The 15,176-nt window shown below is 37.8% G+C and overlaps 1 protein-coding gene across 1 annotated transcript; it reads right to left on the bottom strand.

Moving 5' to 3' along the window:
- Positions 1–62: 62 nt before the first annotated feature.
- INTS12 (integrator complex subunit 12) lies at positions 63–10,945 on the bottom strand. Its single transcript, XM_010073647.1, has 7 exons — positions 10,812–10,945; positions 9,079–9,242; positions 6,927–7,079; positions 6,202–6,389; positions 3,245–3,404; positions 2,343–2,495; positions 63–713 (listed from the first exon to the last, which is right to left on the bottom strand). The coding sequence occupies exons 2-7, from the start codon at positions 9,232–9,234 to the stop codon at positions 132–134; spliced, it is 1,392 nt and encodes a 463-aa protein (XP_010071949.1). The 5' UTR covers positions 9,235–9,242; positions 10,812–10,945; the 3' UTR covers positions 63–131.
- Positions 10,946–15,176: the final 4,231 nt, after the last annotated feature.

Consider the following 15,176-nt stretch of genomic DNA (forward strand, 5'->3'; position numbering starts at 1 on the left):
GTATAACAAAGGTTTTGGGCTTCCCTGATTTAACTACTGTTTCAGTCCAGTGACCTGGGGATTTTCTTTAAGAAAAACACCAACGCTGCTTTATGGCAGAACACAACCAAAAAAATTAGCAAGCAGCCACACTACTTCTTGAGTTTCTTTTGAGCAGCCTTCTTCTTGACCATTTGCAACCTTTTCATAGCATTGAGCTGAGATTCCTGAGAGGTCGGGCCTTTGAGGGAGGCTGACTGATTACCAGTATCTGCTGTGCTTTTGCTTGCGCTGCCCCCACTGTTACCTGCAGTCCCACTGTTGCCATTCCCGCCGCTCACCTGGCTGCTGGTGCTCGGCGCAGTACTGCTGGGACTAGGAAGACCTACTTTGCTGACATTGTCGCTGCTTACGGACCGGCTGAGAGTGGTTTTCCCCAGTGTCAGAGGCGGAGGAGGTTTCAGCTGAACAGGGTTTGTGCTGTTGTTGGCAGAAGCTATTTTTGATCCTAGTCCTGTTTTGGAAGTTGCCAACCCTGACAAACCCACAGGTTTCTGGTTATTTGAAGAAGCTGCAGGTTTCCCGCTGGTGTTCTGCGCTGTTGATCCCAGTTTGGCAGTTGATGGGTTGGCAGAGGAGGTTTTGGCTGCAAAAGCAGCCCATCCTGTAAGGCCACTGGTTGCTGAAGAAGAAACACTCGTACTGGCCGAGTTCCCTGAAATTGCTGCTGAGGTCTAAAAATAAATACAGCATTCTTATTATAGTAGCATCTATTTGTGTAACACATCACAGCAGAAATAGATCAAGCCTCTCTTTCAGTTCTTTTCCCAGGGAATACCCAGTGGACAATATTTGATCACTGGTCACTATAGTTAAAAGTATCAACAAGAAAAGGAAAGGATGCCAAGTGCAGACAACTTTTAATTTCACAGCCACATAAAAGTAATATTACCTTTTCTTCTCTTTCTTCTACACAGCTAACAGGCCATCATATGGCATTGTGATCCCCCATAAACTCTAAAAGATGGTTAAACTGAAGTAACTAGAAAAAGCCCAAATTTGTGAAGCATAAAAAAGGGAGGCAAGACACCACATTTTATGGTCTACTGTCGTTACCTGGTGTCACTTTTTAATAAGATGACACATGCTCAGACAAAAAAAATCAGACCATGAGCAATTCAGTATTGCATTTATTACAGTCTTTTGGTCAAAGCAGAAGCATCTAAAATTTTCACTTTTCTTCCCTTCCCCTGTCTTGGTTCCTAGCAGCCTGTACCAGAGATGCAATTAAAACAGAAAAAAACCAGTCACTGACTTCTTTCCTCTATTCTTCCCATTCAGGCAGTGCAAAAGACAAACCTCTCACAAAGTTTTCTTTGCCTGCAAAGTGCTACACATTAACTGCAATTCCCACACCTCAAAACCTATCATCCCTCCTTTTCACCTGGGGGTAATACACACGTGAAATTATTAAGCCAGAGTTACACTAAACGGCAGAGTCAAAATGGAAACGAAAATCCTCTATTGAAGTAAAATCCCTTCCATAATATATCCAGACAGTTTCTAAACAGTAAATATGATGGATGAAATCAGGCATCACTCTTACAACCCGTTTACACACATAAATAACTCTGCTGAGGTGAAAAAAGTTATGCACAAGTATAAGTGCTTGAGCAATAGCCATCATGTTATTTATTCATGACGGTTCGCATCCAGGCAGAGCATTGGCAAGCATAACTTTGAGCACATGAATAATTATTCTGACCCTGAGTTATAGATGTGTTTTCCTAGGTTAGGGCCATGCTTTGTTGGACTACCTTCTTATTTATTATGCTGCTTCCGGTTTACCACCTTTGACCAACTTCCGACAATATTTATTAAATAACTTGGAGAAGCAGAAACATTAGCCAACATATATGAGAAGGCACAGACTCCTAAATTAGATCTCTCAGAGTCAGCTAGGGTTTCCCTGCTACCCTGAGGCGAAGCCTTACAACCACCAAAACATGCATATGTTACTTGATCACAGACAGCAAATTATATCTTTTATACAATTATGAGGATTTCTACTTGCATAAAATATCATTAAAAAATCCCTAGAGTAAATTCTGTTTTCTCCCTTGTAACATAAAAACACAGTCACGAGCTCAATGCCTCAGGGACTCATAGTTGAACTGAGGTTTTTCTTCCCACTCTTTTAGTGTTAACGCAAAACCACTATGCTATAGTATTACTCAGTACACATAGTATAGCAGACTGTATTTGTTCATGGTTTTTGTGAGAAAAGGTCAAACTAATTGAAAAAATTATAATCTATGCAGTGAAATATAAATTAATCCTCTGGAAAACTTAAGCTACGTTACCTTGACTTCTGTTCTCTTGAATGCTAGAAAAGTTGTTGGGGTTTCAGGTTTTAACTTAATTTCTGGCTTCTTGACCAATGGATCTTTCACAGCTGGTGCAACTGAAACCACTGCAGGAGCTGGTTTTTGAGGTGGTTTTTGTGTCTTCTGAGCCTGTGTAAGTGGTAGAAAACCACCCCCCCAAATTAGTTATGGGCCCCATAACATTGACTGTTTTGACTGTTACCAAAAAGCACGAGCACTATCAGATTGCAATCTAGCCTTCACAATTTCAAGCTGAACAGTGTCCAAGAAATAAGGTAACAGGGGATGTGGAGGTAGTGCTGATGTTTTGTTTCTCACAACATGATGAGTGGGATTCCTGTGGGATCACGAATAATCTGTTTGTTTAGCCAAGAAATTAACACGCAGATCAACCAAAATAAAGGGATTTTTTCCTGGAATGTGCTACCCATAGCATACTATCAAGCCTGAAAACACTCAGCACTTAAGACCTGGACTGAAATTTGCCGTCTTGTCTTACAGGAAAACAACCACTCATGTCCAAAGCTAAGAAGAAAACTAAAACTGTAGGGCTGCTTGGTAGAAATGAACTAAAACTCAGTATCACCTGAAACAAAAAAAGTTTTCAAGTGCTGCTTACCAAGTAGGAAATAATCCAATTTCACTCTTCTTCACTCAAATTCTGCTTTTTAAAAAGCCTTTTTTAAGAAGCACATGACAGAATACTCTTTGAGATGCTACATTAAAAACACACAGCTGCAGCAAGGGAAGCACTGCTGAGAAAAATGGTTCTCCAACATGCTTCCAAAGATTCCTGCAACCTATAAAATAATCTACATATTAGAAATGGCCTGCTGTATTCAGATAGTGCTCGTATGAGACAAAAAACTGACTCCTACCATTCTCTTCATCTGCCTGGTACAGCGGGCACAATACCATACAAGTCGAGGATCATTCACTTCCTTGTCTGTCACCTGAGGTTTATGGCAATCCTGGTGGTAGAGATTATGGCACTCCTGACACTCCACTAGCTGATTCCCAGAAATAACTGTCATCTGCCTGCAGAGCAAATAGTTAAAAACAGATTATGGGAGAAAGCACTGAAAGGATTATCCAATTGTTGCAAATTTTGCAAGGCTTAAGATAAAAACTAAAAATATTCTTGCTTTCACATATATTTTCTACCTGTGTCAAATTAAATGTATTTCTTTTCTTCCTGCATGAGTTCTTTCTAACAGATATTTTAGAAATTTTGTATTTTCTAATGGTAAATTCTCTCAAGAAAATCTAAAACTTCTATACTATTAAACATGTTTATATGACACTTTTGATCTCTGTTTGATTTGCTTCACCTGGGGATTTTATAGAGACCTCACTGTATACCAATTATGACTTCCTCGTTAGATTAGCATAAGAAGGCCTAGTCTACATTTGGATAATTTTGCTGTAAGCTGTAGAGAAATACAGTTCAAGAAGAAAAAATTTCTCAATGACAATCTTGTAAGAGTGCTTTCTGCTACAGGATTTAAAAGCATCATCACCCAGGCTGTATACTACTTCAATGATGTTTTATTAGCCATCCTTTTTGTCCCTGCCACACAAATAGAGACTTGGAATTTGAGATAATACCAGAATCACGGAAAGACGGAATAGAAAGGATTAACTGTGCAGTCCTGTCTTGAAGCAAACATGTAAGCTGGTGATGAGGACTTAATTTTGCATGGGCTTCTGGTGAAAGTAATCACGCTGTATAAATGACAAATTAGTGATAGACACATGACTGGGAGTATGTCTGTGAATTAGCCAAATACCATTTTCCTAATGATTTTTTTCTTTCAGATGACAAATCAGGCTATTTAATTGCTAAGCTGCTTTTGCTCATATTCCTGAGGAGCAGGTACCCCGGTAACCATGGAAACTCTATTTGTAGATAGGTGGGGAAAGGTAATACCTTATTTCTTTATATACAGGAAAATGAAGTCTGAAGGTATTGTCCATATGGATGCTAGAACATTTTCTAAGAAATATTTCTCTTTTATATGGGCTATTTAAAAACAGAGGGAGAAACCTTTCTGAAATTCCAGGGCCTATTATTTTAGATGCAGGATATTTCAAAAGCCTTTTTCTTTGTTTGTTATTCGTAAATAAACTGGGTCAGAACAAAACAGTGATGTTTCAACCCCATGTCTCAAGGGAGAAGACTCACTCTATTTTAAAATTACAAAAAACAATCCCAGACTGATTAAAAAACCATGAACTCTTCATGTTAAGAAACAAGTTAAACCAGACTGATTTTTAAATTATATGATAACCAAGAAACAAACCTAATGATTTTTTTTACTTCCAGAAAACAAACAAGAAAGCGTTCATAAAAACCAAGGTTGTTCTTTTAAAACCAGAATTTTTTTTAAAGATGTATTTTTTGGTTTCTTTGACAGCAGAGTTCACTATCATCTGTAAACTGCATGTGCTATTTCTTCTTCCTTTAATGGAAGAGCCATGTAACTGGTGAGTTGTGATATGACACACGGTGCAACTGCTTACCACGCAATGACCAAAGCTGAGCCCATTCTCGGCTAATGATCCCAGAGCAGAGAATCCCAAAAACACAATTGCAGAAAAGAGAAGAGCCCAAGAGTCCGAGAGACAGAGAACAAGAGCTGACCGAGCACGCAAGAGAACTTCTGGACAGAGCCTCATCTCTGTACTGGGCATGACATGAATGATATGGAATAGACCATTGGCCAGTTTGGGTCTCAATCCTAAACCTAAGGTCAAATCCTAAGCCAGTAATTGGGGCTGTGCTCCCTCCCAGCTTCTCCTGCACCTGCAGACACTGGTAAAGTATAAGGGGCTGAAAAGTCCTTGATTGTCCTGGCAACAACTATAAACATAAGTACGTGATCAGCCTTCTCAGCACAAATCCAAAACACAGCCTCTCACTAGCTACTATGAAGAAAGTTGACTCTGTCCCAGTCAAAACCAGGACACTCCTAATCACAGTGAAAATACATTTGACACTTAGCAAATCTTGAAGAAACATTTAAATGTTTCTACTATAGTTTTTACATCTATAAAAAAGAAATAGTTAATACTCAAATGTGCTCTTTTCGCATTTGTGAACTCACAGCTTCATTCTTGTTAACTTGTCTTCTTAAGCAATATAAATATGGCCGTGAACCTTCGGCCATGAACCTCACCTACTCTGCAACTGGGCATGGTGTTTTCACTCACAATTGATCGAGTCACTAAAATACGTCAGCTTCTAAACACTATTCATACTTGAGTTATTATACAGAGCATCCAGTGCTTTTTACATTTCATATGTACTGAGGTGTTACTATTTCGGCTCCAATTCAGATCCAATTTTTGAGCCCTTACTGAAAAGTAAAAAGAACCTGTCTTGACTGCAAGATATATTTATGCTGTTAACTGAAAAAAAGTGGTTATGAGTAAACTAATGTTAAATGATTACGAAAAGAGAAGCAACACACACAGATCTCATAATGCTACTAAAAATGTTTTCAGAAGAGAACTGATTTTTTAAAATGCTTATTATTAGCCATAAATATTTCAACTTATTTTCCCATAAATAAAAATCAGTATTTGTCATGATAGGTTTTGCATCTTGTCTACTTTTATTTTGAACTTGACCTTTCCTGAAGAAAAGCTTGTTTTCTCATTAAAGGTTCAATTTTCAATAAGTCATTCTTATTCATGAATGATGCTTACATGTATTATTAATTTTGAATATGTGCTTAAGTGATTTCCAGAATAAAAACTACAGGAAGCATTAACTCAATAGGACACAGAAAAAACCCAAAAACACAATTGCAATGAAGCAATGTTGACCTACCTGCAAACAACACAGGCTAATCCCATTTCCATAGCAAAGTCATCAGCACTGGTTTCCTCAAAGCTAGATAAATCAGGCATGGATAAATCCTTGCTCGTCTGAACCGTAATAGGAGAGGAACGAGCCTCTTGCTTTTCTAGTCTGGGCTTCTTTGGTGTATCAGCTCCTTCAGCCGTATCCCCTTTTATCTATTAGACACACATACAGAGAATGTGAAAATGCAAAAAGCTAACGGATATTAAATGAGAAAATGTCTGGAACAACTAGGTTAGCAGTATAAGGTGTACTCTACACAGCATACACACAACATATTTTCCTCAGATACATATTTTCTTCAAAATAATTATGAACTAGAATATCAAGTCCACTTTTTATACTTCAAGTCAAAATCCTTGAAAAAGCTTTGGGAATCCTACATTTCAGCTTGCTACTTTTTAGTAACCTCTTATAAAGATATTTGAAACATAGAATGGTTTGAGTTAAAAGGGACCTTTAAAGGTCATCTAGTCCAATCCCTCTACAATAAGCATGAAAAACATTCACAGAATAATTATGACAAGACTTTCACTGGACTGCCTAAATGGCAACACGATTGGATAATGCAGCTCACAAGGCTATGCCCAAGTAGATGAGTTGACTTACACAGGTTAAAAACGAGAGCTTTTATCTAAACATCTTGAAGTTTATTAACCTAGTTATTTCACTAGAGAACAACAATTACTTACTTTATCAGCAGATCTCTTTTCTGTTTCTTTCTTCACCTTTTCTGATGCAGTGGGCTTGCCATTGTTGTTGCCAGAAGGCAAACTAGAAGCAGCTTTAGGCTCTTGCTTACTGGAAATAGGTTTGGTAACAGATACTTTTGGCTGCTCTACCTCCTAAAAACAGGGAAAAAAAAAATTGAAGGCACACTCTATACTTCATGTACGTCCTAGTTTGCAATTAGTTAGATAACAGGTTAGGCAAACAACTTGTCATACAGCATTGATCACCTATGTATACACCTTTTTTTTAACATTTCTTAAATATTTTCATATCACATCAACAAATTAGTGTGTTTAAGCTGCAGTCAATTATTAAAACCTCTCCTTATCACTCACTTTCCAGAGGAAAAAGTGCTTTTTCCAAAGACAGATCTTCTTTGGAACATTAATTAAAAAGGAAAATTTTTCTGCTTTTAAAACTCAGAGATAATGAACACAAATTTTCAGATAGCTCTGAGGACAAAATTCAATATAAGCTGAAAATATAAGTTGACATTTGATGTCACCAGACATCAATACTTCATTCCCTCATTGAGAAAAATATTGACATTCACTTAATCTCAGTCCATATTCACCTATCAGATTAATAAATTTAGATATCAAGAGATATCAATAGTTCTTATCAATGATGCATTACTGTCAGCAATGGATAATAAGGAAGTGAGTCTGTAAATGAGTGATTAATTACAGCAAAGTGCATGAGCAAGGTACCCCCTCCCAGCTTGGTAAGAAGGAAGTAATTCTCTGCTGCATACTGGGACAGATCCTGAGCTTCAGCCCTCCCGCAGGTTTGCTGACTTCGTCTTGCATCCAGGGTCAGAAGTGGATTTCCTCATCTACTTGACTGTAGTAATCCTGTGCTCCTTACTCTGTTCTTGGATTTCACGGTCAACTACAAACTAATCCTGCAGCCTGAGAATACAAGGAAAGGAATTCTGGTACTTTTTTCCATTTCTGAGCTTTCCTGTCCAGTTGATACTGGAGACACACTGAAAAGAGGGGAAAAAAACCTTCTTCCTCTGGCTTTAGCCTCAGTCTCACCTGAAGGCAGATGACTACCAGCCAAGCTATTATTAGAACTGGCTTCCCAAGGCTCTTTGTACTATTATTTGGCTCCCTGCTTCCTCTTTAAACTACAAACCAATGCTTCTTTGAGCTCTGACATAGAGGGGTCCTGAGAGTTTTGAGACCTGTGTCAGAGGGAACTGCAGTTTAGGTTTCAAGGAGTTAACAATTTGAATAGAAAGGACATTACAAGCATCATGTAAACAGTAGCAGTAATATTGCCTTTTAGTCGTTCAGAACCACCTCAATGTAGAAATGAAATATTACTAATGTATCAGCTTACGGACCATCGTTAGAACGTAACAGGCTGACATCTAGGCATCCTAGGGGAGAACACTACCTCATTATCCATATGGCAATATGTACCAACATGAGGAGGTCCCTGCTTGGTTATTTCCATACGCTAATCTTAGATTCAAATATTCTCTCTAGCAGGTGTTTAGTGATTTTCAGTAGATGAAAAATAATGTTTGTCCGTTGGATGGCGAAGGTTTCAGTCTGCAAATCATTTCTGATCTGAACCATTTGGTGTTTTTCATTCTCATGTGACTTCATCAACAGAATTTCAAGAAAAGAGAGAAAGCTTATGAGTAAACAGCTTGTTTTGTTTCATACGTATCCATGGCAAAAATAATGTTCATTTTAAAGATCTTTTCACTCTGCTCATAACTGGAGAAATCCATTATTCTGGGTTCATCTTCAATAGCATGTATGATAGCTTACTACCAAAAATGCCAAAACCAACATAAAAGCGAACACAAAAAGTACTATTACAACACCATGACGCTTGCAATGTGGTGTTGAATATCTCTTTTACAGGTCCTGGTACATCAACAAAATAAAGATTTTTTTTTTTTTACTAGCTTCAATTATTTGAACAGATGATGTTGCATAAAAGAGGAATGACGAATATGAACATTCCAAAATTACTTATTCTTTTTCCTCAATTTCTGATTCTCTTAACTTTTCAGCTATAAAACACAAGCTAGGAATAGCAGGAAAATTTAAAAGGCAAACAAAAATGACCTATGCTCTCCAATACCAATACCTTTGGAGATGGACGATAGCTTGAGTCAGTTCCTCTGGCCAAAGACTCATCAAGAAGCGCTTTCAGCTTTTCAGCAGAGTCCTTACTCTTCGAATGCAAGAAGCCCAGGGCTTTCAAAAAAATGGGATCAAGTTCCAAGTTCACTGTAGCAGCCATAGTGGTGTCTTTGGAGGAAGAAGAAAGAAAAAAAAAAAAAGAAAAATGACACCTTTATTCATATGGAACATAACTCAAACAACATGTGGCTAACTATCTCAAAGAAGACTTTTTATTGTAAAATTAAATTATATTAAATACAGCAAGGATTATATATGAATTAATTATCCTCATTAGAAGATGACTGATTGTGAACTTCAGAGCTGCAGAACTTGAATTTGGCTTTACATCTGAAATTATGTCAAATTCATTCTTTGACACATCTGATGTTCAGAAACTAAATTAATCATTCTTACATACATGGAACAAATATTTCATATTCTTGATATTGCACATATACAGAATATTGAAAAACATTCAAAACAAGTGTAAATTTCAAGAAAAGCAATTGCTACCCTTCTCCTTAACATTATTTGCACATACAGTGCTTTCTTATTGATCACTTAAGAATAACCAAAAAATCTTACTTGTAGAAAAATTAACTTTTGAAACTTTGAAAAGAACAGCTCACTGTTAACATACAACATAAGAGCTATAAAACAGCTAGTATACAATTTGACATATATATTAAAAATCTGAAAAATATATTGTCCAATTTTATATTTATCTGAAACAGTGAGAAAATTTATAACTTGGATTGTGACTTATCCAGGTCCCCTTGTGACAGCCTAGGTTTTCATGTCAAGTAATGACTACCCAGAGCTCTAAGATGCCATAGTGCCAACACAAATGGAATAAAGTGAGGAAAAGGGTAGACCAAATTTTGAAAAAATATGTTCACTTCATAGCAATACATTCCTGCACTCTGTAGCCTTCTCTGTTAATTTCTTTAACAAAAGCTCTAAGGAATTTCATTTACATCAGAAATTGTGCCTACAAAGATAGATATCTCTCTAACTTAATCAGTAATTAACAATTTATGAAATAATACGGGAAAGGAAGTTTCCTGCTCTTTTCCAAAATGGATGAGAAGCGTTATTGTTAATAACCCCTTTGAATCTCATTTGAAACACATCAGGACATTTTATTTTTTTTTATACAGTTATCTAGAAGACGCTCTTGAAAAGGCTTTTACCAGTTCTGCTCAAAAGCACTGCCTGGACAGCTTTTTCAGCTGGAGCTTCCAAGGTTTTGTCTGATTAATTCCTTTTGATTTCCAGGCAGTGAACTTTTACCTCTCTGGCCAAAACACCAGCACTAGTGGCCTGCTCCCTCAACACTTGCCTAGAAGTCTCCAGGAACCTTTATCTCATGCTGAGCTTTCACGAGACACCAGAGAATCTCTCCGCTAAAATCATCAAGGAGTTCGACACACAGCAGACTTCATAGGGATTTTATCAATGGCCCCAGCAGAGTTAAGAACCCTCTTCAAGAGCCTCTTCTCTCTTCCTTAATCTTTGCTACATGTCAGATCATTTTCTGGTGGCCACAAGAGCTTTTGCTAGTAAGTACTACACACTAGTTACTCTCCTTTTTCACTGATCAAGCAGAGACTTCAGTGCAAGCCCCATCCAGCCAACTCAGTCTCTCTCTGATGTTTACTAAAAATGAATTGAATGTGTGTGGAAAGCACATACCCTCTTTTTTAATGCATCTACCTCTGACAATTTTTCAGGCTGTTCCCGAGTTCTGTGGGTAGGCTATCTCTTCCATTTCTTTGTTCTGTGAATATTCCTTCCAAATTTCAGTACCATATAAATTAGGACTCTGCTAAGCCCTCTGTTGAATATAAACAGTAAAATTAAACCACCAATTTCAAAAAATCCTCTATGTTCTTTTCTGAGGCTTCTTCTAGGAATATATACTTGTGTACATAAAGAACAGGTAGCTTAAACAATCATTTGCAGCCAATTCAGGATTCCTGTATTATTTACAGACCAAGCATAAACACACTAATTCTATTTTAATCTTCCTGAAGGTAACACTTCCCAGATTTATTTCTAGCTCTAGCTTTTCAAAGAAGTCTATTGTAAAGGAACTGTTAAAATCCAAATTTCAAAAGTGTTCTCTGTATTTATTTTTTTATTTGCATATGAAATTGCAGCAGTTCTTTCTCTGTTCTCAAGGGTAAATTACAATGGCATAGGCTACTGCAGTTATAACTAACGTATCACAAGAAATTTCTCACGAGAAGGGAGGGAACGGGGCTTATAAAACCATTGAAGTATGCTCAGTTTAGGCATACTTTGTCTTGAAAATTGCACCATCTGAAAAAAGTCAATGGATAAGCACACTCTCCTTACTGGACCACAATATCACAACTGTCAAGCAGGCTGATACCAATAACTGGCCTGGTCCAAAAGGCAAATTATTGCTTTCGGTAGTGGCCTATTCCACATGTTTACAGACCAGCACAGTGGTTTGATACTTATAAACCTAAGATCCAATTACATTAATTCATGTTTTCATTCATAAACTGCTTCTCTGGTGGTGAAGTCAGCACTTAGCATTTGATAGCCTTGGAGCAAGAACAGTACAGCATTTTAACGATGGTGCCGGGGGTTACTCTGCACAAGAACACTCCTTGACTTTCTTGTTGAAGTGGAATCTTTGTACAAAAAATAATTCAAATGTAGTTTAGGAAAAAGAAACAGGAAAAAAATTAGGATGACACTGTCTTTTATGTAGCAGTTCTTAACAGAGCTGTGAGATTAGAGGGCCTACATTATACACCTTGAACCCAGAACAGAAGTGGTTTTGCACAAAGCAGTAACTGAAAGGAACGCACAGACAACTCGTGAAGCAGGGACAGGAACTCAAGCCCAGCCTCTTGCAACTAAGCATTGACCCATTAGCCCAGCCCTGAAAGCACCCTTCTCAACTCAGGTCTCTTCTTGACACTTCTTCACTTTTGTATAAGAACCGCTTGATGATAGGCAGAGAAGACCAAATGTAAGGTAACAAAACTCTCTGCAGTAGGTGAGATAATATTAAAAACCCTACAATTGACAATCATGGAGTAACCTCCCAACACGGACTAAGTGCTTTAAATCCTTGTGGGGGAAAAAGTTAATTAGTGAGTCATTCTTAAAACATCCAAGAATTTTTTGAGTCTCTCATTTCTTGAGCATACTATTGTCTTCTGCCAAATACACACAAACTTAATTGAGCACTGTACAGAATATCTGGTCTTCCAATTTAATAGACTTATTAGATTTCCCGGGTGTAAGAGCCTCTTTCTTTTAATTTATTTTCCAGCTATTATTTTCAGGCATACACATGTATTATCTTATTCATCATCACTTTCAGTTAAATAGATCTACTTACATTACATTTTCAGATATAGTTATATTTTCACCTGTCTGTTTCTGAAATCCTATTTCTATTATTTTTCGAGACAGGTGTACAATTGAAGATAATTTTCCAAGAAAGTGCACACCTTCCATTGATATTGCAATGCTATTATCAAACCCATTCTTTATAAACTCAGCAATACTTTTTTAATATTTTTCATTGACACTGATGAGTAAAAGGACTTTCACTGGGATATTCTTTTCAGCTATCTTCAACATCTGTAGCTGTTAACTTAAAACCCAGTAACATGAAGCAGTAGCACAAAATTCCTTCCACTGCACTGTGTTAATTAACAATTAATCTCACTTACCACTATAGTATCAATTCACCACTTTTTTGCCTTTGTATTCTTCTGTTCCTCAAGATTTTGTCTCTTCCTGACTAATCTAATAATTTTGTCAGTGGTAGATTTTGCTTATTTATCAATAATACCTTTTCCAGATCACCTTCAGATTTAATGTAAGTCTTAAGAAAGTAGATTAAGGAAAATCTTAAAAGCAGGAAAAACTGAACTTCCATTTTCAGCTTTTGTTTTAGGATCTTAACCAGAACTTGATTCATGGCAACATAATTTCTCAGTTCTCTCCCATGAGGGACATTTCAAAACTCACACACTTTAGTAGTCTGGACAACTGTATTAATCACAACAACTGCATTAATTAGTTCTTATTTATTTGACATCTTCTCCAAAGAATTTTAGAAGACTGGAGTAAAATCTTCTGCTATGGAGTTACCAGCATTGGTATCCTTCAGTTTACATTCTACTCTACAGCACATTCTATACTGTACATTTAAATTAATATTTCAATCAGTATCACATTAATGTGTTTATTCACCACTTCTGAGATTACTCTACTGCCCTATATTTGCTGTTTTCTGCTCCTCACAAACAGTACGTTACTTAAGAATCACAGAATCATTCAGTTTGGAAGTGAGCCCAAGTGGTCACCCTGTGCAACCTCCTGCTCAAAGCAAAGTCAACACTGAATTCAGACCAGCTTGCCCAGGGCTTTGTCCAGTTGGAGCTGGAAAACCTCCAAAGACAGGAATGTGACAAATCTTCTGGGCAACCTCTTCCAATGCCTACCTGTCCTCTTTTCCTTACTTCAAACTGGAACCTCCCCTGTTCTAACTTGGGCTTTCTCTCATTCCTCTGCAGTGCACCTGAGTAGAAAGACTGGCTCCACCTTCCCAATAATCTCCTCTTAGGTATCTAAAAAGGCTTATTATATTAGGTCCTCCTAAGTCCACGGTAGATGACATCCAACACTCTTCATCTTCAGATCTAGGTATTTTGTCACAGAGGACAAACCAGTAGGTCAGGCATGATTCATCCTTGGTGGATCCCAAGCTGGCTATCCCCAGTTACACCCGCTCCTTCTTATCCCTAGAAATGGCTTTGTCTATGATCTTCCCACAGCTGGAAGGAATGAGGCTGACCAGCCTGTAGTTCCCTGGATTGTCTTTCTTGCCCTTTTTGAAGATGAATGCAAGATCTGCCTTTCTCCAGTCTTTAGGAATGACCCCCAATCTCATGGCCTTTCAAAGACAACAGAGAGTAGCTTTGTGAAGACACTGTCAGCTCTCAGCACCCTTGAATGCAGACCACCTGGGCCCATAGACTTGTCAGGCAAACAATCCCTGCTTCCATCCTCTTCCACAGCTTGTAGTTCCCTCTCTCCTTGAACCCCGCCTTGTGGCAAAAGGCCTGGGAGACCTTATTGGTGAAGTCTGAGGCAAGGACTACATTGACTATCTCACTCTTGTCTGTGTCTGCTGTCACTAAAGCACTCAGCTGACTCAGCAGAAGCAACGCATTTTTCCTTCTGAATCCTTTTCCTGATAAATGGCATCTTGTTACCATTCACATCTCTTGTTAGTTTCTAATCTAGCTTAGCTTTGGCTTTCCTAACACCATTTCCCATGCCTGGGCAATATTGCTACATTTCTCCTTTGTAGCCTGTGTCTGCGCTTCCACCTCCTGTATATTATGTCCCCTTTGCACTGGAGCTCTGTCATGAGCTCCCTGTTTAATCAAGCCCTTTTCCTGTTACATCTGTTACCTTTCTACTGAAAGTTTTACTTCTCAGCAATAGTTCTGTTGCCACAAAAATCAGTTTAATAAAAAACATTTAATAAAGTAAATGAGATAATCATACCTACGCAATTGAGATTTGCTAATCCCTGCTATCACCAAGCTTCAATATTCTGCAAAACTGGACCTGAAGATGCTGTTTAAACGTATGTCCCTGTTAATTGCTGTCAGTCACTGGTAAAGTGATTATATTATTGTTTTCACCTTTCCCTACTACTGAAATTTACCAGGTTTACAGATTCCCTCTGTATCATCCTCCTCCTGGTGATTTCTCAGTGGAAGAACCAAACTTCAGTTAAAACTGAATTTCTGTATTAGTCACACCAAAGCCACGACTCGATCCTTTGCAACACACTCGCTGCAAATTTCTCCCTGACGTTTCCTTCAAGAACGAAGAAGCAGCCTCCCACCTGAAAGCCACTCTTTAAAAATAAAATGCTCACGAAAACAAAATGCCACCATCTTTTAAACCAAAAATACCCAACACTATGGTCGAAACTTTTATGTCTTGCATGATGCCTACATCACCTCTATTTCCTCGGCCTGTTTCTTC

The sequence above is a fragment of the Pterocles gutturalis genome, unplaced genomic scaffold, assembly GCF_000699245.1.
Source record: "Pterocles gutturalis isolate BGI_N339 unplaced genomic scaffold, ASM69924v1 scaffold30092, whole genome shotgun sequence".
Taxonomy (NCBI): Eukaryota; Metazoa; Chordata; class Aves; order Pterocliformes; family Pteroclidae; genus Pterocles; species Pterocles gutturalis.